The 26,947-nt window shown below is 35.9% G+C and overlaps 3 protein-coding genes and 1 non-coding gene across 5 annotated transcripts; 1 reads left to right on the top strand and 3 right to left on the bottom strand.

The window, feature by feature from the left end:
* Positions 1-5,089: 5,089 nt before the first annotated feature.
* LOC113361499 (OTU domain-containing protein 3-like) lies at positions 5,090-8,480 on the bottom strand. Of its 2 annotated transcripts, XM_026604734.1 has the most exons (12): positions 8,319-8,480; positions 7,956-8,062; positions 7,786-7,861; positions 7,294-7,443; positions 7,027-7,088; positions 6,733-6,817; positions 6,477-6,623; positions 6,225-6,342; positions 5,932-6,050; positions 5,760-5,836; positions 5,501-5,639; positions 5,090-5,455 (listed from the first exon to the last, which is right to left on the bottom strand). In XM_026604734.1, exons 1-11 carry the CDS (start codon positions 8,373-8,375, stop codon positions 5,507-5,509), a joined length of 1,131 nt encoding a protein of 376 aa, XP_026460519.1. In that variant the 5' UTR covers positions 8,376-8,480; the 3' UTR covers positions 5,090-5,455; positions 5,501-5,506. The 2 variants fall into 2 exon arrangements, with proteins under 2 accessions (XP_026460519.1, XP_026460518.1); XM_026604733.1 differs by having other exon boundaries at positions 5,090-5,639.
* Positions 8,481-8,565: 85 nt separating this feature from the next.
* TRNAS-GCU lies at positions 8,566-8,647 on the bottom strand. Its single transcript has one exon. It is a non-coding gene; the product is annotated as a tRNA-Ser (tRNA).
* Positions 8,648-19,502: 10,855 nt separating this feature from the next.
* Positions 19,503-23,355, top strand: LOC113356870 (PI-PLC X domain-containing protein At5g67130-like). Its single transcript, XM_026600102.1, has 9 exons — positions 19,503-20,000; positions 20,091-20,213; positions 20,408-20,545; positions 20,647-20,745; positions 20,855-21,158; positions 21,501-21,724; positions 21,817-21,903; positions 22,014-22,509; positions 23,072-23,355. Exons 1-8 carry the CDS (start codon positions 19,878-19,880, stop codon positions 22,197-22,199), a joined length of 1,284 nt encoding a protein of 427 aa, XP_026455887.1. The 5' UTR covers positions 19,503-19,877; the 3' UTR covers positions 22,200-22,509; positions 23,072-23,355.
* Positions 23,356-25,298: 1,943 nt separating this feature from the next.
* LOC113356869 (40S ribosomal protein S16) lies at positions 25,299-26,078 on the bottom strand. Its single transcript, XM_026600101.1, has one exon. It carries the CDS (start codon positions 25,974-25,976, stop codon positions 25,542-25,544), a length of 435 nt encoding a protein of 144 aa, XP_026455886.1. The 5' UTR covers positions 25,977-26,078; the 3' UTR covers positions 25,299-25,541.
* Between the last annotated feature and the right edge of the window lie 869 nt (positions 26,079-26,947).

The raw sequence follows: 26,947 nt of genomic DNA, 5'->3' as shown, positions 1-26,947 counted from the left end.
GTTTCTCTTTCATGTAAAATTCTTCTTCCTTCCTCTCGATTTCCTTCGTCATCTTGGTCATTTCGTCCCTGATGTTGTCTGTTCCCTTGATTTCTGTCATTTTTCCCATCATCAAAAGTTTCATTTTGTGGAACGTAACGATCATCAGCTCTTTCTCTATTTTCGCGGTATTCTTCATTAGGATTTGATATTTCTTCTTGAATATTGTTTCCATCATTGATTGTGGGTGAGTTTCGCCCCATTTCTCTTGGCGTCGATCTTGAATATGATTTTGTAATACTTCTCGATCTTCTACTCTATAGTTTCATATTTTCCATCCTCAATTCGTGATTTTTCCTTGTTAGATTTGCACGTTCTTCCGCCTCAGCTCTTCTTTCTTCATGTATTATTCGTCTCAACGTTTCTAACGCTCCAATTTCTAGCGCCATTATGTAGTTGCAGGAAATCCTACACTACACCCCTCATATGATTTCATTATTACTCAACTCATTTTTAGGTTTACACTCTTAATTTTATTGATCAATCTTTGAATATTCTTACAAGAAAAGATAAAGGAATCGAAAATGACCTCTGCTCTAGACTTTCTCTCTCCTATTTACTTGTTTCTTATTCAAAAAGATCTTCCTCCCCTCTTTACAACTTGAACGACTATTTATAGGGAAATACATAGTGGATGACAGCTAATCTGTCCTTTATTTTCGGGTATGGTTTGCGACATTCTCGCAACCTTACAAACGTTAATTTCGCAAGCTCTCTAATTTTTGCAGGATTATCACATCTTTCTCGTGATTCTAGCTGACGTCGTTTACCGTATCATTTCTAAAATTTTCCTGCGACGCTGTTGTGTTGTTGATAATTTCGCTGAGACATTATCGTTGCGAGATTTTGATCCTACAAGACCAATAAATCATGCCCGTGGGTAAGTGGAGACACTTATAACCCTTATGATGAGCGCAATAACCCAAGAAAACACACGGAGAAGAACGAGATTCTAATTTTGTGCGACCATACGGACGAAGATGAGGAAAACGAAGGCAATCAAAAGTACACAGAGACAAATAGTCTGGTATACGATTAAAATGCAACTTGTAGGGGGATTTCGAGCCAATTGGTACTGAAGAAATTCTGTTCATGAGAAAGATAGCCGTAAAAAATGCGTCATACCAAAAGGATAAAGGAACAGACGCTAAAGAGAGAAGATTAAGGCCACTTTCAACGACATGACGGTGTCGACGTTCAACTAGTCCATTTTGTGTAGACGTATGAGGACAAGAGAAATGATGCAAGGTTCCATTAGATTGCAAGAGTTTTGTAAACTTCCGATATCTACCACCATTATCAGATTGAAAAACCTTAATTTTGGTGTTAAACAAATTTTCAACATGCTTCGAAGAGGTAACAAAATTTTGCAAAACATCAGATTTGGCATGCATAGGAAATATCCAAGTAAAACGACTAAAGGCATCAACAAACAAAATGTAATAACGATAACCTTCATTAGATAAAATAGGAGCAGGTCCCCAAACGTCAGACACAATCAAATATAAAGGATGATGATAAACCATCGTACTGGAACGGAAAGGTAATTTATGATTTTTGTTTGCTAAGAGCTTCTCCAATAGAATGTGTGTGAGGATAAATGTTTAAATCCACATAGGATACACATCAATTTTCTCTAAGACCCTTCTCCAACCCTAATTTTTTAAATGAATGTGGAGTGATGTGGCTTAATTTTGGGAAGACATTGTCAACTCTAGTTTTAGACATTCATCTTGACAATGTCTTCCTATCCTAGTCGTTTTTATATTAGTGAAATAAATTATAAAATAAAAATGGAATGATTGTTGACCAATTATTAAATGACACTTAAGAAACAAATGATTGAAATTGATTTGGGTTGGAGATGAAATTTTTTAGTTCCCAATATTTAGGAATTTATATCTATAAAAGGGAATTTTTACCAAGAAAAAGTCAAGACAATGTTGACACATATGAATAAGCACATCAACCATTGGAGAAGCTCTAAGCAAGAAGAACAAAAAGAAAATATAGGACCAGACCGGGAGACAATGACGATTGATGATAGCTTGAGCAGTACGAATTATTGGATGACCCAACCGTTGATGCCACGTTTGAACAAAAGCACGTTCACCAACAAAAGCTTTTGGAGAGACATATTGAAGATGGTAGAGTCCATTATTTAGCCGTCCCTGGAGTGCTACCGTTCCCGTAAGTGATCCTTAACGAGACAAGAATCACCATGAAATTCAAAAATCACATCAGTGTCACTACAAAATTGAGAAACTGACAAAAGATTGTGAGATAGATGTGGAATGTGGAGGACATTAGAGAGAACAAACTTGAGTTTGCGTTTGTGAAATACCATTACGGTATTGGAGATTGAAAGGTTAGCACCATTGGCAGTACGAACATGATCGGGACCAGTATATTCGTAATGAGTTTGAAGGTTATCCAGGTTATTTTTCATGTGATTGGTAGCACCACTGTCAGGAAGCCAATCATATGTAAAGACAGGATTAGAGAGGCCCTAAGAATTGGGGATGAGTGGAGAGGCCCTAAGAGTTATAAACCGTTGGATTTTAGATTGTCCAAACAATGTGGGACTAATAATCTCAACACGCCCCTCACGTATAGCCTCGTTGGGTCTAATACGTGGACAATTAAATTGCGACGCGGAATAAAGGTACGGTCAAATGACTCAACACAAATAGATTGCTCTGATACCAACTTAAGACTAAGAATTAGGATGTTATCAATGGATGAGAAACACAAGAAAAAGTTATTGTATTTATATATCCATATTTACAAGGCATGCCTTGTTATACAAGAGATTCCATACGCAAGAATATATGACAGGAAATTACGTGGACAACAAGAGTTTGTATAGAAGGAAAACTCTGACTAATATGTAAGGAAACTCAAAACTAAGTTACTTAGTTCCAAATTTCCAACAGTTCTGTCCCGGGAAAAGTGATACAAATATGAAATTAGTGGAATTGAGTTTATAGGGTGCAGTCGGCTAAAGAATTCAAACAGCGTGAGACTCCAGTGTCAAATTGACAAAACGCGTCGTTCTGTTTCGCATCAAAAAGGAGGAGTTCTTATAACTCTCTGTTGAGATTTGAGAGAGAGACGACGCATAAGAATCAGATTCTTTTACTTCTCAACGGTTTAGGGGCAGATTTTGTTTTACATCTCCTCTCAATGAAATATCGTCAAGCTTTTGATCCCGAGGAAATAGAAAATTTAACTAATGCTAGCCTGCATGGAGAACTCCGCTCGCATATGAATCGTCTGTTTATACTTTATCCTGATAACTGTCCAAAGGCATCTGATATCATGTTATTCTTTCTATCATGTCTTGCAGACTCAAGATTAGTTAGACTTCTCATTCAAAGTCGAGTTATTGGATTCTTGAAACGAAAGATATATTTTGATGCCAGGAGATTTGACGTGCTCCGCAAGCTTCTGATATCTCATTATCCTGATCAATGTCCGCGCCTCTTATTTAAAGGATTCCAAGGAATTAATCTCTCTGGCTGGCCGGAGATTTATATAGAGGAACAGCGGAAGCATAATCAGGCAAAATATGCCCGGCAGACGTTTGAACTGAAAAAAATAGCTTTGAATGTTTACTGTAGCAAGGGAGATAGATCTGGCAGAAAGCGTGCATCGGGATATTTGTCGAGAAAAAGAAGGATAGTTTGGGATAAATATGTGCAGTTGCAGAAGCAGAGGATGGAAAAATTCTCGGTAACACTTCTAATTGATGCTACGATGCTTCCCGAGGTAGGAAGCCAAGGTGAACAAACCATTGTTGGCAACCTTGAAGTCCATGCAACCAGGATCACATACACTTCCCCTTGTATAAAAACGGATATTTGTACTGACAATATTAAATACTCTTTCTTCCGACTTGGAGACAAGAGGATGCCGCCTCTTTTACACTTCTACTTGCGTCAACCCATCACGGTGGGGAATAAATGTGTACAAGACATCCAATTCCGTTTGGTGCACTTCCCTCTGGGACAGAAGAGGTGTGATCAGGATTCAGATAAGGTTGAGAAAGCGAAGAGAATCACGGTTGGGGACGATAACGAAAGATTAAAAGACTTTGTCGATAAAGTTTCTGCTCAATGGAACTCCCTGATTAAAGCACCTTCTTGGTTTGAAGAGATAGATAAGGAGTGCGAATTTTATGGGAATCAGCCGGCTTTGCACTGACTTCATCTTCCTTAATTTTGCTTCTGGAAACACCTTTCGTTGTGGTCCCACTGAGTGCCATTGAGATTGTTTATCTGGCGCTGCCTAGACATGGGGTAATTGATATGACAGTCATATTTCAGGGCTTGGACAAAGTGATTGAAATCGATTCAATTCCCTTAGAGTCGTTTTCTGGCATAAAATATCGCCTTAACTGGGGTCACGTGAAGTACTATGTGAATCCTAAAAAACCAGATTTGAGGACCTTAAAGGAACACATAGCTAGTTTCCCGTCGAATTTCATGGAGAATGAATTCGAGGATGTTCTTACTTCTGCCTACTACAAGGCGTGCTTTTATATATGCATGATAAGAAAGTGAACCACCGGTTGAAGAAGGGAGCTATGGGTTAGATAGGGAAGAAATGGTGGTAGTAAAGCATGAGAAAGGTTGATTATAGTGTGGCGTGTTTTTTGAATGTGCATGCGGGTATTAACTATAATGCCGATGTCGTATAATTTTTTAGAGTGTGTATGCAGGTATCAGCTATAACGTCAATGTCGTGGTAATGAAGATGTACACCTAATCTGCAGTTTGTCAATTTCGTATCCGTACAAGAAGAAATCTGTGTCATCTCTTATTACCGAAATAAAATATAAAAATTGACAAAACGCAAATATCACCTTAGTCACTGAAGGTTAGTTCCGATGGATTTACTCAAGTTTTGAAGCTGTCAAGCCAAAAGAGAGAGGAAAGACAAAAGCGGGAGATTTTTATAATAGGGGTCATTGGATATAAAGAAAATAGCCAAACTGCAGTCACAGAAATAAGATCAAAATTTCCCAAACAATCCAACATAGTCAACGGACCTACAAATTCTCTTCTCTCATTTTAACATTATTATCTTCCTTGGACAGCAAATTGTGTGAGAACATAAACATATAATTGAAACTTTATTTGATACCAAAAAAATATTCAAACTGCACCGCACCTGTTGTTATACTTCAGTATTCACTATTTTCTCTATAACTTCTGTACAATTGTAAATGGCAAAGCTCAAACCAAAATTTTCCTGTTCTCCTACCTATCTGACTATCTCTATGAGTTTTACAGCCCCCATGATGTGATGTCCCTCTTCTTTTGTGTAATATTTTTAGAAGGCTGGCCTTGGGATGGTTATATGTGCCGCACACTGTAAATTGGGCCACCCCATAGACCAATAAACTACACACCTGTGTAACCGATAACTGACAATGTTTGAAGTGGCACCTTCTCACCGTTGCTCAGATACAAAGTGCCCCAACGTCAGGTCGAAGTCCGCCATCAGATCCACTGGACGGGGCAACTTTCATTGGTCCACCTTTCTTGGCATGTTTCCTTTCCTTTTTACTCATACGAGCACCAGATTTATGATTTCTGGTATTTGAAATCCAACGAACAAGAATACAAAAAGAAAGTACGCTGAGTCTCAAAGAAAGCATCAAAAGCTTAAAAAAAACTAGTAAGAGTGAGCTAAGAAGAGATTTAAATATATACGTTACAGATGCGGTGGGAGATTTCAATTTGACTGAATAATCCTTGTGCTTCTTTTTTGAACCGCCAGCTGGTAAATTCTGAAGGAACCATAAGAAATGTGTTAGTACATTTAAACAAATATACTCATTTGGTTAGTAGGAAAGAAGATGTAAATACAAGTCCCAAATCTAACCTTAACACTTTGTTGAGAGCTGTTACTGCCATGAGTTAGCTTTTCATCATTCTTATTTTCAGTTTGTCCAGATTCGGAGGTGTTCTTTTGAGGTACCACTGAAGCTCCACAGTCACCATCTTCATAAATCACAAAGGGGATCAAAAATAAAATCTCACTAAAAAACGACAAACAAGAAATATTTGTTCTTCAAAATATGACAGGAATTGGATAGTGGACAAGTTAAATTTTATTTCAAACATCCATCATCACCATCTACAAAAGTACAAAGCAAAAGTTGAAAAATAAATTACCTGGTGCATCACTTTTGGATGGAAGATCAACCCCTTCAACTAAATCACTACCCGATATTTGCTCTGCTATAAAAAACTCTATTGCAGCGTCAACATCACCACATACTTGTTGTAGAATCTAAATAGCATTCAATAGAAAGGATGTTAAGAATAACAGCCACTTATGAAAGACTGGGTAGCAAGCTTTTAAACCTGTAATTCCAGCCGTTTCCAAAGAGAACAAAAATTACAATTTCAGTGAGGAAATCTGACCTCTTGAGCTCTTTCGAAGCTTTCACATCCACCTTCAGACATAACCATTTGAATCGATCTTTTATCAACATTCTTACCAGAAAACCCTTTGAGTGTGGCTGCAGCAGCTTTACCTTTATTTGACATAGCTGAAAGATCAGCATCTGCCTTTCAAAAGGATTTCATGAAAAGCACTCAGGTTTTGTGAAACATATAACACTCAAGTAAACATTTAAAAGAAAAACCTAAAATACTGCATTTGCACTGAAATAGAAACCTTAATCACTACTGGTCTAGCTGGTCCACTGCCTGGATCTTCCTTTGACCGCACACTATTGTAATGCTCCTCGCTGTGATATGACCTGACATAACATGTACAAGTTCCATTTACCAAATAGTAAAGAAACCGAATTTTGAAGCAGGCTCAGTTCCACTACTCAAATGTATCATGCTGTTGTTCTCTCAAATTGACTTCTATCACAAATTATTAATTAACAAAGTCCCAAATAAACCATGACAGAAATGCATGAAAGATGTATAATAGTACAAATCCAAGACACCATGAACTTACAAGTGGATAACACGAGTTCCATGGTCCTCAAAGTTTCTTATGTACCAGCGTGGTGACATCAACTGCAAATAACCAGATATGCAAAGATATATTAAAAAAAAACAATATTTTCCAGAGAATGAATTCCAGAAGTATCTTCCGCAGACAAATTCATTAGTGAAGCAAGGGTCTGAATTTAAATAAAATAAAATAATAGATCCTTTGGATGAGTGATTTCAACACTGTGAAATGGTCAAGTGCCATGAGAAGGAATAAAAGAAGTATTACCTTATGGATGCAAATGTTACATCGTGTAACAAGAGAACATACTTGTAATTCCACATTGCCTGCCCATGTACCTTCTTTTTCCATTGAATCACAGTGTTTATCAAACGGGATATTATCCTCCATAAAAGGTTCAAACTCCGGCCGGTGATCCTGTTAGATAGAGCACGTTTTGATTACTTCTTGAGGAGATTAAGAAAAACACTATAAGAGCAAAACCTTAAGTGGTTGTTCATAATAGAAGAGATATAAATTGCAAAGGCTGTGCTGTTCAGGATAGAGTTGCAAATGGTTAGGCATTAATCAGGCAGGTAAGCCACGTCCTACCAAATCCTTCTCTCTAACACATAAGCTTTTAAACTTACTCTCATATATAGAACGCACATTAATACTACAATAGTGTCATGCCAAAACATACAAAGTTTATCATTAGAAGGAAACTCAACAAGATTATATAAACTACAGCAATGGCTACAGTTCAGGGTAGTTATAAACCTTCATATACTTAACCACCATGAGGCGATACTTATTGTGCTCCTTTTCATTACCTTCCAACTGATCAGCAATTACTCTGCACAACAACTTATTAACATCATCACTAACCTCGAAAGAAAAGGAAAAAAAAAAAAAATCAAACTGCAAAACACAATACACAATGCACTAACCTAAAAAAACAGTTACCATCTGCAGTGACTTGAACAATTTTTAAGCCCAGCGGATCAAGATAAGGACTGAATTCTGCTATATTGTATGTCTTTCCATGCTTTTTAGCCTGTCCAATTTAATCCAAATCAAAGAAACTTCATCAACGAACAAACGAACAAAAATACCCTAATTGCAATCTGAAAGTGTTTTGTTTGTTCAGTAATTCTTGAAACATATTGTGAGATAATATATGTGTATTATATATAATTCATTATCTGTAATCTTAAACAGGAAAACATAATCATTGAATAGAGAAAACAGCGATTGCTTTAATGAATTTAGATACAGGATAGAAAATAGAGAGAAGGGAACTTGTTAATTACCTGAGGCTGTTTTCCGGCTTTAGGTTTTTGAAAATTATGCTTCTTTGACTTTGCCATGACTACAACTTGAAGAAAGAAGAAGATAAACAAACGTCGGAGTTCCGGTAGAAAATTTGATATAAGCGTAGGGTTTCCGGAGGAAATAGAGAATTACAGGGAAAGTTTTATACTTTGAAACACGCCCAAAAAAGAAAAAAAATCGACGCCTCAGAGATTCGAACTCTCGCGGCAAAAAAAAAAAAGAAATCGACGCCTGAGAGATTCGAACTCTCGCGGGGAAACCCCATGTACTTAGCAGGCACACGCCTTAACCACTCGGCCAAAGCGTCAACTTTTGTTAGCAGCCCAACAAAATTACCTGTTATTCTATCAAGAAATAAAATAAAAATCCTTTCCTACTTAAGGGACCCCATAGCTTTTTCAATTTGGCCTAAGAATGTCATAAGTCGATTGTTCTTTTTTAGACGAAAAACACAAAATTTTATTGGAAAAAGATGTGTGTTAGTTTCGCCATAAATTTGCAGTAAAGCTGAATAAAGATACAAAACAGGTGAACTCAATTATGGCAGAGTGATGAGAGAATCATCACATATTCATATATAACATTCAAGTTATACAAGATTGTTTGTAATGCAATGCCATTGCGAATATATATGATTTCATTGTCCAATAGGAGATAAGGATGTTAACCCCACCAATGACTTCATCTCTTGATTTATATTTCCCATGAAACAATATTTCAGTCCTTTCGGTCCAAATGACCCACAAAATGTCAAAAGGTATGAATTATAATATCCCAAATATTGTAGAAGTTTTCCGAACTGGGATGTATCAATTTCACATTTATCTCTTATGAAAGTGCCAACTGATATTTCTCAATTTAGGATCTGCGACGGATGAAGAAAATTTTGCTCCCAACCGGTCGGGTTACGACCCGCTTGGCACACTCTAACTTCTCGATGAGCTACTCGAGAAATAAATTTTTCAAAATTTTTCGGATTCTCTAAGCATATGTGTTAGAGCATAGCTCGGTTGAGCTCACCAAGCGTTGGTATGTCAAGTTTGGTTGTCATATTTTAGTATCAAAACTCATCTAGAGTCGCTTGATTAAATACTAGAGTCAACTTCGTTTAGGTTAGACTAGAAAGTCTAGGAATGTTGATACGTACAAGTATTACTCCGAAGATCTGAAGAATGAGAAGAAGTAACCACTACAACGAACACATCATCCTTCCACTTGAGGTTAGTAATACTGACTTGACTTATTTTCACTCTTAATGTATCTTTCAAGTCGTATTATATTGAAAACATAACATGCGAAGCTGTATATATATAACACTCTAGTGATTAGACTTGGTGATATCATTATGATCAAAGTGTCAAGGAATCTATTGAATTACGAAGTATAAACGCTTATATTTTGGAACTTCGTAAATACGACATCGACGTAATCTTTGTATTTAGTTACATGATTATGTGTAAGCTATAGGTGTTGATTTCATCCTAGGAAACAATGTTTTGTAACATTTGTTTAAAGGAAGTACATATACGAACTTGTTTCATAATCGTAAGGAAATCATGATTGGTCAGGTGACCAATACAAGATGACAAGGTAGAACCTATCTTAACTCATGTTGAGATTTGAGGTATAACCGATCATATCCTATAGTGTGTAGCAAGTTGTAATTGGTTACAAGTTACTTTGTGAAGCAAGATGTAACCGGTCACAAGCTACATTAGGAAGTTAGTTTTAATCAAGGTGTAACTGATCACAAGCTAATTTAGGAAGTAAGGTGTAACCAATCACAAGCTACCTTTAGGAAGCATGGTGTAACTGGGTCACAACCTATTTTGGGGAGCATGGTATAACCGGTCATACTTACATTGTGAGTCATGGTAGAACTGATCCCAAGAAGCAAAACCGAGTTTCCAATATTCACATATTTCTTCATGACTTGTGTGACTTTGGAATTAGGGTTTGCTAAGAGAAACTTCTAGATGTCGACATCATTTGAACATGTACATAACTCTTATCATTAATTGTTCAAAGATATTCCTTGATACTCAAGGTGATCCCAAACCGAAATATTGAAAAGCATTTAATTATAATTTTAAATTTTATATGCTTTCAATTCCAGCATTTAAAGCGTATACTCTAGAAAATATTTATTAGTAAATGTGTTATATTAATAATAGAAATTTTCTATGAGAGATTTCGGAAATATTCGTCAACATTAATTGGAAATAGGAAAACTGAATTTCGTTACTTTAATGAATATCTTGAGAATATTTTCGGTTTTAGAATTTCGTTGTTGTCCAAAAAATCTTGGTCTACAAATACTTGAGTTTGGATGAACAAGACGTATATTGTTGATATTGATGGTACTTTTGAACTTAATTTTCTTCTTAGATTATAGTCTGGAATTTCTTTAACTCATTCGTTACTTTTGATTTATTTTTTTAACTTTAGCTTATGAACAAATTGTTGTGGAAAAGATCATATGAACTGGAAAAAACCTTCCCGAGTTCCGCCCAAATGAAGCGCAACATTGAAAAATAAAAGGTAATGAAAGCAACATGTAAGCATTGAACAACGAAAGCTAATGGAAATAGCATTCACATGTTAGCATCACCTAGACGTTGAAAAAATAGAAACTTGCAGAAACCAACCTTGACATGCTAAATACTTGCCTTGGTTAAACACCACCTACTAGGGATTATTGTCCCAAAAGGATAATAGTTATAAACAAGATTCACATACCTTTAATCAGTTCTTCTCACCTGATATCCACATGGTGTAAACAAATAAGAATCAAAGGTGTATGTTCGATCAAATGTGAACCCTCTAGTTTTTGCTTCAACAACTAAAATTAAATCAGTCAAGAATTTCCCATTTCGAAGTAGAAAAAACTTGAAGTATTCCTTTGGGAAAGACCCTATCCTTCCTACAAAATAAGATTAAAAGATTAATGTCTTCAAAAAAAAAAATCAAATTTTTTTTAAAGAAACAAAGTAGTAAAAAAAATTTTACCCGAACATCAAGGATATGTTCACTGGGATGTCCGTAAGAGTTTCTCATAGTAATGAGAAAATCAAGACTAAATATTTTGCTCTTACGTATCTGTTTTTTTCTCATTCCTTCAAAAAAACTTAATGGGTGCTTGTCATTAATGTTGAATGACCAGCCTAGATGCAAATCGATTATATCTATTCGTTCTATATTAAAAAAAAAAAATTGGCTTGATAGGGATGGAGAACTATCTGCCACATGGAATTTACAATGGATGCAATAACCATTATAAATGAATAACACTTATGGACATCCCAAAATAAGGGATGTCTCATAATTATCTCTGGATCTCATGGAAGAGCCTCTACTTCTTGTTACCTATCATATTATTACTGCTATAAAGCCAATACAGTGGACCTGAGAGTGAAATATCAAAAATATTCTCTATTGTATGACATAATAAATAAATTATGCTTTAAAAAAGTACCTTACAGCAGTGACACAATTTCTATTTAGGTCTAACAACAAGGCATTTTTATCCACGAAATAATCAACAAATTGATCACTATCAGTATCTGTAATTTCCCGTAATACTTTGTCATAATAATCAAAGATATGAAAACTTCTTTGATTTTGGGTACTAGTTTTTTTGCTATAGATCCAACCGTTGTAATTCAGAAGAAATTGACAAATCTTTTCGGAGTGCTATAGCATTTATTAGGGTTAGAGTATGAGGTGGAACCACATTTTTAGTCTCATCAGGTATACACATTAGGGTTAACTAAAAGTTCATATTCTATAAGTTAGTCCCACAAAGTACTTCTTTGTACTTTGGTGAAAAAAGATCACGGTGAAAAGGATGATGAAGATGATGAGAATGGTGATGGTAGATAAGATGATAATAAATCTTGATAATAAAGATTTTATCGATTATGATGATGGTGAATCGGTGATCAAAGAATATGACTGGGAAAAAAATGTAAGACTAGTTTAAGAAGAAGAAGATAATGATACTGATTGAAGAAATTACTGAAGTAAGCTCATAAATTGAGTACCTTTGGTACACAACGCTGAATATAAGTTGAAGGAAAAACCAAGGAATATCAACTTTACATAATATTCTATTGTACGACCCTCACAATCAACTATTAATATGGTCACCACTTATTTCTTAACATCTCTGTTTACTTCTTGCAATTACAAAAATCGGTTATTTGAAACCCTTTAGACATAATATTTTTCTTTGAAACAATAACTTCAACTTCCTGATTATTTCCTTGTACAACCTCATAATCAACCATTAATTTGTTAATCGTTTGTTGCTTAATATCTCTACTTACTTCCTGCAAGTGACCAAATTGGCTATCTAAAATCTGTTAGACAAGGTATTGTTATTTGAAACTATCTTTTCTTCAACTTTCTGATTATGGTCGACCAGAAACCTAGCCAAAGCCGCTGAAAACTCTATCAGATTCCCCATCTGGAAAAACTAAACAATTGTTTCCCTCAATAAAACTCACATGTCTCAAGATATTATCACTTATTTTAATCTTAATCCCAACTAATTTCTTATCCTTTTTGTTTTTTTGTTTTTTTTTTGTTTGTTTATATTCCTTGATCATCAACTGATTTGATTGAACTCAAAAAGTTTCCCAATATATTCAAATCATTTGTGAATGTGTAAACTTATTACTTTATCAAAATATGCAAAGACTAAGTAATCGCTATCACTAATTTGATTTATTTTATAAGAATTTTTTTCAATTTCGGAATAAGGTTTATTTGAATATTGAAAGAAGTGGGTTTGTTTCTTGGGCCCGGTGTCGAACAAAGAGTGAAATTAGGGTATTTTAAAGAGATTCATACTGAGAGCATGATATTTTAAGAGACTAAATAGTGAGAGAGAGTAGGGAGTTTGGGTTTTAGCACACCATATTTTACAATACAATCTTTAGATCATGGTGGATTGTATCAATATATATCTGCTTGTACTTTTTTAGTATTAAGTTGGTACTGTGTATAAGTAAGATCAATGTCTATACATACTTTTATCTAAATAGTCTAGTTTATTTTCTCTTTGCCTTCCTCAAACCTTCTTGCCACGTATCACTAACTTCTCTACCAGACAACAGTACTTTATCGGTTCTCATTATCAGGGCAGTTGTTTACAGTGAATGTCGTGTATTAATTAATGGTGCTACTGCTCAAAACTTTGGATGATTTTCAAAATGCATACTTCATGCATGTAGTACGTAAACGTCGAAACAAATCATAAATTATTTATTTTCTAAACCCCAAAATTTAGTACAACGTGTAATTGGTCTAACTAGATACTCCAGCTTTGTAGTGAAACCATTCTAAGATAGATAAATTTGATACATGTTATCATTTGGATCAGGACGGTATGCATTAAAAGTCCAGTTTTATGCACACTCCTTTAAAGAGTGTGCACAAAACAAACCAATCATAATGTTTTTGTTAGAGCATCGCTCGGTTGAACCCACAAGTATTGGTATATCAAGTTTGTTGTCAATATTAGTCGATCAAAACTGTATCTTGATTTATAGCCTAGTAAATTCAGTCTCGGACTAGGAGTGGAGCATGATAGTGGAGTACGAGAAATCACCGAATACCCTAAAAAATTGAAGACTAAATAACAACAAAAACATCTGCAAGAAATTCATCAACAAAGGTTTGTGGAGACTGACTATCCTATTTACTCATTATTACACCATTATATCTTCTGAGACAATGTCATGTATCTTTAGTATACGATGAATTACAAATAATAAGTTTCGATTTTAAGCTTGTAATTGACTAATCTCGAAAGATGAACTCAATCACTGGATATTCACAGATCCTATCACTTTTGAGGTTGAAAGAAATTTTTATTGTTCAAAAAGCTATGTCTACGAAATATAAGCCTAAAAACATTAAATTGTACCTATCAGTTCGTGAATTATGCAATTTCAAGATGTTATTTAACTCAAAGGTGCACAAGGGTTCATGAATTAGTTTTTCATTTTGTGAACTATGCAATTTAAAGGTGTTATTGGACACTTTGTCAATTTTCCCTTGTGTTCACGCACTGATTTATTGGTTCGTGAATGTGCACTTTTGGGTATGTTTACAAACTCAAACTCAAAAATACTACATGAGAACATTATTCTTGTTAGGTTCGCGAACTCAAATGCAAAAAGATTACAGAAGAACATTATTCTTGTTAGGTTCGCGAATTCACCTCTTTAGGTTTGCAAACTCAATTGTTCGAAAATCTCTAAAGAACAAAACCCTATAGGTTCGCAAACTCACTTGTTTACGTTCGTAAACTCAAATGCTCTCAAGTCTCAGGAGAATTCTCTAGTACTAGGTTCGCAAACTCAATTATCCCTAACTCAAATGCAATATAGTTCCGTAGAATTTTTCTTCAATGGGTTCACGAACTCATCGTAATACGTTTGCCAACTCAAAATACAAAAGTTCTCAGAGAATTTATTTAGAATAGGTTTACGAACTCACTTTATTAGGTTTGAAAACTCAAAGATTTTGTTCGCCTTATATTTTAAGTTCTACAAGCTTATTGAATCACAAACTTAGTTCATAAGTTTGAATTCAAATGATTGAATATCACTTGATTTTATCTTAAGGTTAGTTTCGAGTTCTGGACAAGCAAGTGCTTGGAATTCGAAACATCACCAGACTTAGTAAGAAGCTAATTTGTGATATGATCTTTTCATGATTAGTAAAGTCTCAGACATTTGCTATGATTGACAGATAGATATATAGATGAAAAAGAGTTCAAATGAAAAGAAAAATCTTCGTTACTTACCTCGATGAAGCTTCTTCAGATTGATATCTTCGTGTGGTTTTCAATTCTTCATCCATCTTGAGTAACTCGAAAAATACTAAGACTCTACTACCTAATATATTCCAAAGTAAAACTGACTTTAATATGCTAAATCAAGAAATAATGTTGGTATTAAAATATCAAAACATACATGACCAAGGTATGTAGGTTTAACTGATCATTCACCTAACAATCTCCCCCTTTGTCTATTTTAGTGACAAAACTTAAAAATACATATGCACTTTTATAGATATGACTTTAATACTATCTCCATATTGCTTTCTTGCTTTCTCGAATTTTCAAGCTTAGTTTCGAGTTCTAGACAAACAAGTGCTTGGAAGTCGAAACATCACTAGACTCAGCAAGAAGCTTAATGATATTCTTAGAAAGATTAGTCACTATATCTGTAAGAAATTTGCAACATTGTTAATGGGATACTAGTTTACCGAGATACATATAATTTGTAAAGTGTTTTGCCTTATTCGAACTTCGATACCTTTCCTGGTAAACTGGTATCCATTAGGGAGGTTTCTATGGAATGGACAAATAAAATGTTTGTTCATTTTGCTCCCACCATAAACTCAACAAATATGTAAAACGACCAACAAATTTATTGGTTTGTTGAGTGCGGGCAAACATTAGCCGCGAGTTTAAAACATAACCGCACGGACGCAGGAAACCTGCTGGCGGGTGTACAGAAACCTCTCGGACGCGGGAAAGTCGCCAGCAGGTAATTGTAAACCACCAGTGGTTGGTCTTAAACCGCCAACGTCTAAATCTGGACGGCTGAAAAATCTAATCATCCGACGACTATAATTTTGAGTTCTATAAATACTCCTCATTTCAACTCCAAATTCACAAATTCTACACCTCTAGTCTCTTTACTCTCTCTGAGCTCAAAAAAAATCTTCAATTAAACAAATTTATCGAAATATGTATCGATCCTTTTTAGTTCGGCGAGCTCCGTATACTGCAAAAGAAAATGAAGTTATTAGCAAAAATTATGTTTTTTTATTAACTCAACTTGCTTCAACACATGATCATCCATAGGTGAATTTATGGGCGGTTATTCACGAGGAATTCTGCAGTGACACCCGTAACCTGAGTCGTCGTGCTAAATGCAACATAGAAAATCGTTTTATCATCATTAAGAAAGAAGTAAGTGAGTTTGTAGCTTTAACTATTCAAGCCAATCGATATAGACCAAGAGGTGAAACTGATGCTGAAATGGTAACTTTAGCTGAATGGCGAAGATGGAAAAATATGGCTTTTTGTTTCGAAATCCTTAAGGTGTTGAACAATTTCAACCCAACCCATTATTTGTATTTGTTGTTCCACCTAGTACTTCTCATTAGTGAAGCTAATGTAACACTTAATTTTAAACATGTGTAATTTGATTTAAATAAACAGTCATACTTTTAATTGATTAAAATTAGAATTACAAAGGTAGCAAAATTAAAAGTTGCAATCTCTCTAACGTCGCTCATTTTTATCTTTGGGTCCTGGAGTCGTCCATTCTCCAAGACCCGGGATATCCCCATCAGCAAACATATTTGTAAAATTTGTATAAGGGGAAAAAGCTGGTTGAACAACACTAGGCGATTGGAAAGCACTCGATCCTCCAGACATATAAGTTGTTTGTTGTTGTGGTGGTGGTGTAACAGTGTAGCAAGGATCATCTGGGTTGAAGGGAGCGAATGATGATGATGAAGCACACCTAGCATCTAAGTGATATACTGGAGGTTGAATAGGCACAGTTTGTGGTGAAGTACGGTGACGTACTTGTGTATCTCCCACCATTGTATCCTCGTTCCATGATTTGTCGCTTCTGGTAGAATTAGAAGACTGTGAACGGTCATCAGGATTTATAGATGGACTCAATCCAATCATTGTGTCTGTCGGCCATCTCCGATACACATCCAAGTATGCATACCCCATTTTCCGAATCAACCAATGCATATCATTAAGTTGTATCTTCAACTCATCATTACTGGCATCGACATTATAGTAAGGATAATCACGTTCCATGGCTTGGGAAACAATGGGGATCGTGTTTGGCTCATCTTGTGAAGTAATACTTGGCATCTCTCAAAGGATTTTGGGAAAAATTGTCGAAGATGATGAAGAACTTATATCCATGTTGGGGTAAGTCATAAAGCATGGATCTTCCGAAGGAGGCTAGCTAGGAACTATATTTAGATAATGGATAACCCTGGAAAATCAAACCCATAGATGCGCATGTTATACGTACCAATTACAGGATTCGCAATCGACTTGTACCAGCTGACATACTGCGGTTCATCAATATCCACCTGGGTGTTTAGTTCACACCTCGCCCGCGACAATATTCTCAGCCGATCAAGATCTGATGCAGACTTTTGCATCTGTGGTGGTGGGTTAATTGCAATTGCATAAATCTCTCGTAACTGGTACATCAGTCTTTCTCCCGGGAACCAAACCCCTCTATCCATTTTTGGAGTGTAAAAAATAACTCTACGGATATAATAATCAAGAATACATAGTACATCATCATGACGATACTCAGGAAAATTAACGTAAGGGTGAACAACAACATCCCCGTGGGTCCGTGTCATCTGTTGATACCTATGAACAAAACTGGAAACAGAGTCTTCGCTGCCAGTGTGCTTCGCCCACTTGGTCGTGAGGTACATGTCCATGATTGGAAATCTATGAGTATTGTCTTTAAGAATTGGTTTACCAACACAGAAGTAGGTATACCACAATACTGCAAATTACTTCGTAATTTAGTATTTTGACTTAATCTACATTTTGTTCATAAGAATTCTTTAAATTTAAAAATAGTTTTTTGGATATTTACCTCTATGATGCTCCAGAAACCAGTGAAGTTAGGTATGCCTATGGACGCTTGATCCAGCCTATGGTACAGTTTTGCTAAAATTGCAGATCCCAAATCATAATGTGGTGCTTTGTTAAGATTTTCTAACGCTTCAAGCCAACTAATATGAGAAACAGTAGTTGAGTTTGGAAAGAATGCCTGGCCCATTAACCATAAAATAAACACCTTTTCGAGTTCGGGATAGTCATCTACATATTCTGAGTTTTTATTGTAGACAAGGAATAGTCCACCTCTTTTCAAATATTTATGATCTTCACGTGCTTTTGAATCCATAAATGAGGGAAGAAGCGTCTGTCATTTATTATTTGACATCTATTTGTTTTGTTGAATGGTACATGCTCTCTCACTCCACTTGGAATCCCACAAATGAAATAAAAATCAAGGGGAGTAATTCCTATTACAAGAATAATATAACTGTAATTAATTCTTTTGATTATTTAATATATATTATAATTATTTAAAAAATAAAATTTAAATTAAGTTAAAAAAACTTACCAATTTCAAAATCCATGAAATGGAACGTGTGCGTCGTTGGCCACCACCTTTTTACCAATACTTTTGTAATTTTGTTGTTGTGTTTTTTGGGCTTCACAAAATATAATGCACGCCGGGGATATATGTCAACTCTTTCTCAGACTGCACGGGGTAGACCATTATAAATAACATTGAAGTCTTGAAATCCACCACTCATTCTATAATAACCTTCAGACCGCTATTGATGCCCGACATATAATCTTCAACTAATGATGGAGCAGCAATGATATTCGGCGAAGCAAACTCTTGTTCCCTATCCTGAGTATAATATCTGTAATTGTGGCAGGCCTCGATATCGATTCATGTTTTCGGTCTCTTTTGTGCCTTAAAGTATTGGTGACTTTTCTTACAAACTCGCTCATTTTTTGGAAAAATTTTGTTTACAAGAATTTAGGAAGAAGAAGATTTTATTTAGAAGAATTTTGGAAGAAAAAAATACAGTGGTGCAAGTGAAAACGAATTCAGATGAAGAACTTTAAAGGTTTCAAAAATGTAACCGTTGAGGAAACCAGACGTTGGGTTTTTAACCGTTGGAGATTCTTTTTCACCCGCATGGTGTAAGCTTCACTCGCTCACGATAATCTTTGTCCTGGCGCTTGATGATCAACCGCCCACTGCCTTTCCCGTTAGTGCAAATGACTTTTCCCCATCCACATGGCTCAACAAATAATTTGTTCTGTTGATTGCCAAAAAAATTGCCGTTAGCGGCTGCAAGAATTTGAGAGTTTCTATGACCAAAACATAGGACTAGGAGCAGTGAAATATATGCCCCTTTTTTGTCAAGAGATCTTCAACAACAAAAGACTGACCTACCTACCTTACCCTAAAATTATTACTCCACCTACCCACCTCCTGCAATCACATTATAAATGGGGTAAGGTGCCAAAAACTATTCTTCCTTGTGAAACTTAGATTTGCCGTTAATGAAAAAGAGTTCAATAACTTCCATCAATGCAGCAAGAAGAAAAAAATAGCAGTTTTTGGGTCTTAAAAATGCAGCAAGAAGAAAAAAGAGAAGAGATTGGACTACTTAAAAGGAGTAAATCATGTAAATGCCAATTATCTACATATTATGTGGTTTTTTTTCGAAGATACGCAAAAGATTAGAAAAAGAAAAAGTAAAGAAAGCAAACACAAGAACAAAAATAAAAAGCAATAAAATACAAGAAAAAAGAGTTAAAGCCCGCGTCACTCCTCCAAATCTAGTATTCCTCTTCTCCTCCAAATACTAATCAAATCTGTTCAACACATACCCACTCTCTCTCAAGAACTCAGCTTTACTGTGTTCAAATGTTCGGCTCCAACAACTTCATGGGTCAGAGAAGAAAATGCCTAGTGCTTCTCTTTCTTTTCATGCTTCAAACCCTCTTCTTCTCCAACAGTTTATCTGCTTGTCTAAATGGAAGTTGCCAGGTTTGGTTTCTTAACCCATTTTTTATTTTTACTTTTGTAGAATTTCAGCTCTTAATTTTTCCGAAAGTAGTAAAAAATGAAAATTTGCAGCTTGCAGAGCCATGTTCCATGGCATCTGATTGTGGGTCTGGTTTATTCTGTGGCAACTGCCCTCCTACTGGGAATACTCAACCTATTTGCATCAGAGGTCAAGTAGTCCAGCCCACATCAATTGTAAGTAGAAATTTCATACTTCATGATGTGATTGAGATGAATCACAAATTATTTCCTTATTTGGTTGTTTCTACTTTAGTGAAAATTTTGAGTTTTCGTCATGGTTGGTGATGATCCCACACATTATTTTCTTCTTAAACTTCCATTTAGGTTAGGAATTTGAGATTTTGTTAAATGGGTTTTTTAATTTGCAGATGAAAGGATTACCCTTTAACAAGTACTCATGGTTGGTGACCCATAATTCATTTTCTATTGTCAATGCACCATTACTCCTTGGTGTGCAAAGAGTGACATTTTACAACCAAGAAGATACTGTTACCAATCAGTTAATGGTATGTTATGGGCATGACCTGTGCTGTATTAATTGTTATTTATTTGAAATTTCATTGATATTCATTGGTTCTCGTGGTTTGAAATTTTCGGTCTGGTGTAGAATGGTGTGAGGGGATTGATGTTGGACATGTATGACTTTGAAGATGATATATGGCTGTGTCATTCTTTGCGTGGCCAGTGCTTCAACTTCACAGCTTTCGTAAGTTTCCTACACTCTTCTAAACATCGGTTGTCATTGTTAATTTTTACATTTTTAATTTGTGAAAATTGGGTTTATTAATGCAACGAGAGAACTTCGATTTGGTTAGGAACCTGCTCTTAATACTTTGAAGGAAGTGGAAGCATTCTTGAGTAAGAACCCGACAGAGATTGTGACTATTATTATTGAGGACTACGTTCATACTCCTAACGGGTTGACAAAGGTGTTCACGGCAGCTGGGTTACAGAAGTATTTGTTTCCAGTTTCAAAAATGCCAAAAAATGGTGAAGATTGGCCTACTGTGACTGACATGGTTGCCGATAATCACCGTCTTCTGGTTTTCACCTCTATTGCTTCAAAGGAGGCTGACGAGGGAATTGCCTATCAGTGGAGATACATGGTGGAAAACGACTGTAAGTATAAGTAGTTTTTGGTAAATATGGCATTTCGTTGAACTAGAAGTCAATTTATGTATTACAATAAGCCTGGTACCCTGATGTAAATCAGTTTCATCCCTTATTCCTTACATCATCATGCACACCATCCAGTCAACTCGTGTACATATTTCTCAAAGAGTATTCATCTCTCGTTTCTATCTAATCAACAGGAGAAGTCTAATTTGTAAAATGGAAGCCCACCTCAAGTCCAGTTAACGGAGTGCATGTTCTGACTACCAGTTCAAAAAGAATAAGTAGTTAAGTACCAATAGCTTTAGCAATTACTTTCGTCCACTGAAGCTTTTTTATTTGTCTCAGCTGGAGATCCTGGAATCGTGCAAGGCACATGTCCACACAGACCGGAATCAGAGCAGCTGAATTCACGAAAGGCATCTCTGTTTTTTCAGAACTACTTTCCTACCTATCCAGTCGAAGACGAAGCATGTAAAGAACATTCAGTTGGTCTTTATGAGATGGTTGGTGCCTGTTACAAAGCATCAGCTGGAATGATGCCGAACTTTCTTGGAGTGAACTTTTACATGGTACCAAAAGTATTTAACTTTTAGAGTTGAAGTATAAATAAAAAATATACAGGTTTCATGTCTAAATGACTAACAGTAAACAAATTACACAGAGGAGTAATGGAGGAGGTGCTTTTGATGTTGTGGACAGAATGAACGGGCAGAGCTTATGTGGCTGTAGTACTATCACTGCCTGCCAGGTTTAGATGATCTAAGACTTCTACTTTGTATGGAGAGGTTATTCCTTTCCTTCAATATGCATATATGATATTTTGATGTATGGAAACCATTCTTTTACGGGATTTTGTAGGCTGGAGAACATGTAGGTTCTTGCAAGAACACCACCTCAGCTAATAAAAGCCCTTCAGCTACAGCTAACGGGCATGGCAGCTTTGACGGATATGTTCAATTATCAGGATCGTCTTCGCCTGCCCATTTCATGAATATCATCATTTTCAACTTGATTTATTTTTCCATAGTGGTGACTTTGTTGTAACTACTCTTCTTGACATGAGAATTCAGACGATAAATTATTAGTGAGCTTTCCATCTACCATAGGTCTTTTATATTGTCTTAGTTTAACATATTTCAAGTTGACTACATCTATGTAATTTATAGTGGAAGGTTGGACATCATTATAGAACTTTCAGCATCTAGAGCTAGTTGCTGAAGTTGCGGAATGTAATTGAAGAAGGGTAAGAACCTTCTACGAAGTTAACAGAACTAGGTCCTTTTTGTGCTGTGTGTGAGAGTTCTGGGTTAAGACAGGTCAAGTGAGTTTCTGCCAGGTCTCATTCATGGTTCAGGTACGGATTATGATTCATCTTTTCCTGTACTGTAATGCTGTACTATTTATTATTTGCAGCTTTAAGAGTCATTTTTCTATTTTAGGTAATTAATTCCATTGTTCCAATAGTGAACCAGTAAATGTGCTCCTAAATGATGCCACTTGCGCTTAGGTTTTGATATACCATGAAGGCTCTAAATGTGAATGGTTTTCCATAAGTGCTTGGTCCCGTGCTTCTGGGGCATGTACTTGTTACCGCAAGAATCCGTTAATGGCTGCTTTTTAAATAATCTGGGTGAAATGGGATGTAACTTGAACCGTTATTCTGAATTACCACCCAGAGTCTTTTAAATCTCATTGTTGGTTCTCCAAGACCTCTTATGATGAACCACTATGATTAGTGAGTAGATGCATTATTCATTATGAAAGCACCCAATTACTATGAGCTAACTACTACTACTACTGCACCCAATGTATCACGCTGCTTATCAGTGTTTGGATTAATGGCGTAATAGTTAATTCTATTGTTATCTGTGTATTCGAGAAAAAATTTCTGATTCATCTATATTACATGTTTTCAGGTTGTGTAAAGTTGAGATGTAGTGGAACTGGAAATCATATAGTTCGATCAGTTTATTCAGGAAGTTCCCCTTGTCTCCATCATTGGGTTCTTTTTTGTTGGAACTTTTGTGCAACTTAAATCTGCCACGATTTATTGCTAGTGAAGTATATGCTTGTGTGCGGCTATTGGTCTTTCTTTTACATATTTACATATTGATCCTCGCCTTTTAACACCAGTGATCTCCATCTGGATCTTGAAAATATAAAATGAACTGGAAATGATGAAACACAGTTTTTCAGTTTACATATTTACATATTGATCCTCGCCTTTTAACACCAGTGATCTCCATCTGGATCTTGAAAATATAAAATGAACTGGAAATGATGAAACACAGTTTTTCAGTTTTCACTCATCCCGTCTTTCACGCACACACAAAAGCACATACCAGTCCTCCCATAATGCATTTTATGGCCGGTAAAAAGGTTCGCAGAGTTTCATTTGGCTCGGCCTTGTCCTGTGTACTCTGGAATTGTTCCACTTGGTTCCCCGTGGACACTGAGAGAGTTGGAATTGACATTGCGCAGGTCACCTAGATTGATTTGAGTCAATTTTTATGGACTATTATTGTTTTGCTAAGAAATGGATGGAGCTGCTAGTGAAACATATCCGCTGCAGATTATCAAATGTAGTTTACAAGCCAAATACGTACGGGTTCAGCAATTTCATGACCTTTGTTTTCATTTCTCCTTTTCACACCTAAACTGAACTCACTATCCACCTATCTAAACATCCATCTAAGAGAGAATCATGCTAAGTTATCATCAAAGAGCTTGTCATTGCCATGTCTCGGCCAACAGAATTGATTTCTTTCCTTAGCATGATGCCTTGCAATAGAAAATACAAGACCTGTTTGTGTTTACATCGGCTGGAACACAACTGATGCAGAATTCAACCAAACAAATTTGCTTGCATGAAAACTGTTTGTATATTACATTCCTGAACCAATTTCATGGTCTCACCCTCTGAAGAAAGCATATACAGGAAACAATGTTGCTTACATGAAAACTGTCGTCAACTTGCTATCCGAAACAGTTGAGACAATCTCTAACAAACAATTTCACATCAGTTTTTCACGTAAATGCAAACTGATTTTGCAGTTTTTCTATCAATACTAGAATGGTCTGACATATAGCAGCTGAGAACCACAGTCACTGCACTAGATGGGATAAACTTTTGCTAAAATGTACGAAAACAAATAGAAATCATGCATAGCGATATCATCCTTTGCTTTGGACAAGACACCATAGATAAGTTGAAACTAAAACCAAGTTTGTTTTAACTTAAATCCAAGAGAGAATAGTGAAGTGTTTGCTCAAACTTTAACAGAGCTATCTGGTGAGAGACCCGTGTGAAGATCAATTCAACCCACTCTGAAACAATAAAGCTACTAATCTCAATTCGACCAACACCACAAGCAGTTGTTCAAAAATCTGATACAGAAAGACAATCATGTAACCTAGGTCATCTCCAAAGTAGTAACCAAACTGTCCAAGTCTAAGACCAAGAAGATCCTAACTCCTAAGATGCATTTCGCTTAGGTTGCATACGCCATAAGTGGACCTCACTAAATTTCAAACACTAGACACAACTAGTTCAAACACTAGACAGACCAACTAGCATTGTGAGACTACTACATCAATGATAGGTCATTATGTCAAATGAGTTACTATTCGTCTTTGAAGGTCAAATGGCTGGTTCAAGGATCAACCAGGTCCAGCTCAGAATGGCTTTAACAACTCAAAAAGCTATCAGTAAAATATACGCAGTAGGCATTATTTATTCAACTCCGCTCATACCACGAACATCAACAATAGCACTACCAATTTCAATCTGAACAAACACTACAAGCAGTTGTTCTAAATTGATCCCCAATCTCCTACTGAAGCATGTACACAGTGTATTTTGTAACTATAGCATGATATGATTAGACAACTACTAGTTTCAACAAATTGAATCCTCTCTAAGAAAATGGAATTCCATTTCTAGCATAGCTATCTCTCTGTGAACCAACAGAATGACATGAGATCAAAATGACATAACAACACATGAATTGTTAGATAAAACTGCACATTCTACCTCATTTAATGGTTAAAAAGTATCCAATTACCAAAAAATTATCACAATGGCCATACACAGATATTATGCCCTAATCAATCATTTTAACTGAAGAAATGAAACAAGCCCAATTAAACTAAACAACATCTATTAAATTTAAAACCCTAGTCACATTATCAATATCCAAGAAACAAGTAGTAGCAGTAGAAATAGCGATTGAAAATCGCAATCAAAATTAAAACATAAACCATTATTATCCGAACAAACTATAATTAAAAATCTCTGCAAATCTCTCTCAAAAGGATGTCTAATTTCTTTAGTACCAAGGAAACAAACACATGGCAGAGAAGAACAAAAAAGGAGAAATGAAAACCTTAACGGTAAGACTTCTGGAAACGAGCACGGGCACCACGACCTCCAAACTTCTTAGGTTCACATCGTCTAGGATCAGCAACTAGAAGAGTACGATCGTACCTAACAAGAATATCTTTGATCTCTTTCTTTTGTTGTTCATCAACGTATTTCTGGTAGTATGCGACTAGAGCTTTAGCAATGGATTGACGAATAGCATAGATCTGTGAAGTGTGACCACCACCACGAACCCTAATCCTCATATCAACACCAGCAAACTTCTGTCGACCAAGAAGAAGGACTGGTTCAAAAGCCTTGTAACGAAGGATTTCTGGTTCAACAAGTTCGATTGGAGCTCCATTGATCTTGATTAAACCTCTTCCTTTCTTGCAGTGAGTAACAGCCACTGCTGTTTTCTTACGCCCGAAACATTGAACTGATTCAGTTGCGGCTGCCATTGTTGCTGGATGATTTCTCTCCGCTCTCTCTAAAAACCCTAGAAAACTTACCTCTGAGGGGCGATCAAGTTGCAGCAAAGAAACCTAAAAGATTATGACAGAGCTTTTATCTATGTACTTAAATATCTAGGGTTTGGGAGCTAAAGTGTTCATTTTACAACTTCACCCTTATATTTGGCACGGACCTTTTAGGGAACCTCGGCCCACTAACAACCCATAGCCTCTGGGCCATCGGCCATGGTTCGCCGCATTACGTATCGGGGTCGGTATTAACCGCATCGCTGTAGGTGTTATCCGGTATGACACTGAAATACGTAGTTTTTTTTTTGTTTTTTTTTTTAATAAAATGATACTGAAATATTGATGTTAGTTGATATTTCATAAATTTCTTTAAAAAATATTTCTTCTTTATAAAAAAATAAACAAAATTAATGAAAAGGAAAAAATACATGATTTTATTGAGAGACTAAACTCCCGATCATGTCTCTATGATCTAGTAAATCGAAAATAGAACTAGGAGGATCTCCCTGATAGTTACGGGTTGAAATTTCATCGATTTTGTTAGCTAGTGCAATTACCACCTGATTTGCTTTCTTAATTACATGATTAAATCTAAAAGACTATTGTCGTTGGTGTGGCCTCAAAAAATCAATTCCTATGTTATTCCAGATAGATTTTTCCGACCAATCCATTTTACATTTGAGTCTGGTGGTCATTTTGATGGTGTTACCACCTCAAGCTTCAGCGATTATGTTTGAATCTTTCATGAGACAACCTCACTTCCAATCCTCAACCGCTGCTAGCATTTCACTCATCTCCTTAGTCTGAGTTCTTATTGTTGTGACTCTCACTTCCCTGCAATAGCCAAAAACATTCCTTAGAATTAGTGCAATCACAGAAAAAATAGTTATAGGGATTCCATTTGGTGTCCAAATTTATTTTAACCACTCCCATTGAAGGATATTTTCAGA

The sequence above is a fragment of the Papaver somniferum genome, chromosome 3, assembly GCF_003573695.1.
Source record: "Papaver somniferum cultivar HN1 chromosome 3, ASM357369v1, whole genome shotgun sequence".
Taxonomy (NCBI): domain Eukaryota; kingdom Viridiplantae; phylum Streptophyta; class Magnoliopsida; order Ranunculales; family Papaveraceae; genus Papaver; species Papaver somniferum.
Note: the sequence above shows the minus strand (reverse complement) of the source record. Positions and strands in the feature narration are given on the sequence as shown.

What these genes read in the sequence shown, in the direction of transcription:
- LOC113361499 (XM_026604733.1), bottom strand. Translation starts at nt 8,375, where the DNA reads ATGGCAAAGTCAAAGAAGCATAATTTTCAAAAACCTAAAGCCGGAAAA. An exon ending in ATCCAAAAGTGATGCACCAG is followed by an intron (nt 6,051 to 6,224) that starts GTAATTTATTTT and finishes TGATTTATGAAG; the next exon opens with ATGGTGACTGTGGAGCTTCA. An exon ending in TCTCCCACCGCATCTGTAAC is followed by an intron (nt 5,640 to 5,759) that starts GTATATATTTAA and finishes TTCAAATACCAG; the next exon opens with AAATCATAAATCTGGTGCTC.
- LOC113356869 (XM_026600101.1), bottom strand. Translation starts at nt 25,976, where the DNA reads ATGGCAGCCGCAACTGAATCAGTTCAATGTTTCGGGCGTAAGAAAACA.
- LOC113356870 (XM_026600102.1), top strand. Translation starts at nt 19,878, where the DNA reads ATGTTCGGCTCCAACAACTTCATGGGTCAGAGAAGAAAATGCCTAGTG. An exon ending in GTCTAAATGGAAGTTGCCAG is followed by an intron (nt 20,001 to 20,090) that starts GTTTGGTTTCTT and finishes GAAAATTTGCAG; the next exon opens with CTTGCAGAGCCATGTTCCAT. An exon ending in TAGTCCAGCCCACATCAATT is followed by an intron (nt 20,214 to 20,407) that starts GTAAGTAGAAAT and finishes TTTAATTTGCAG; the next exon opens with ATGAAAGGATTACCCTTTAA.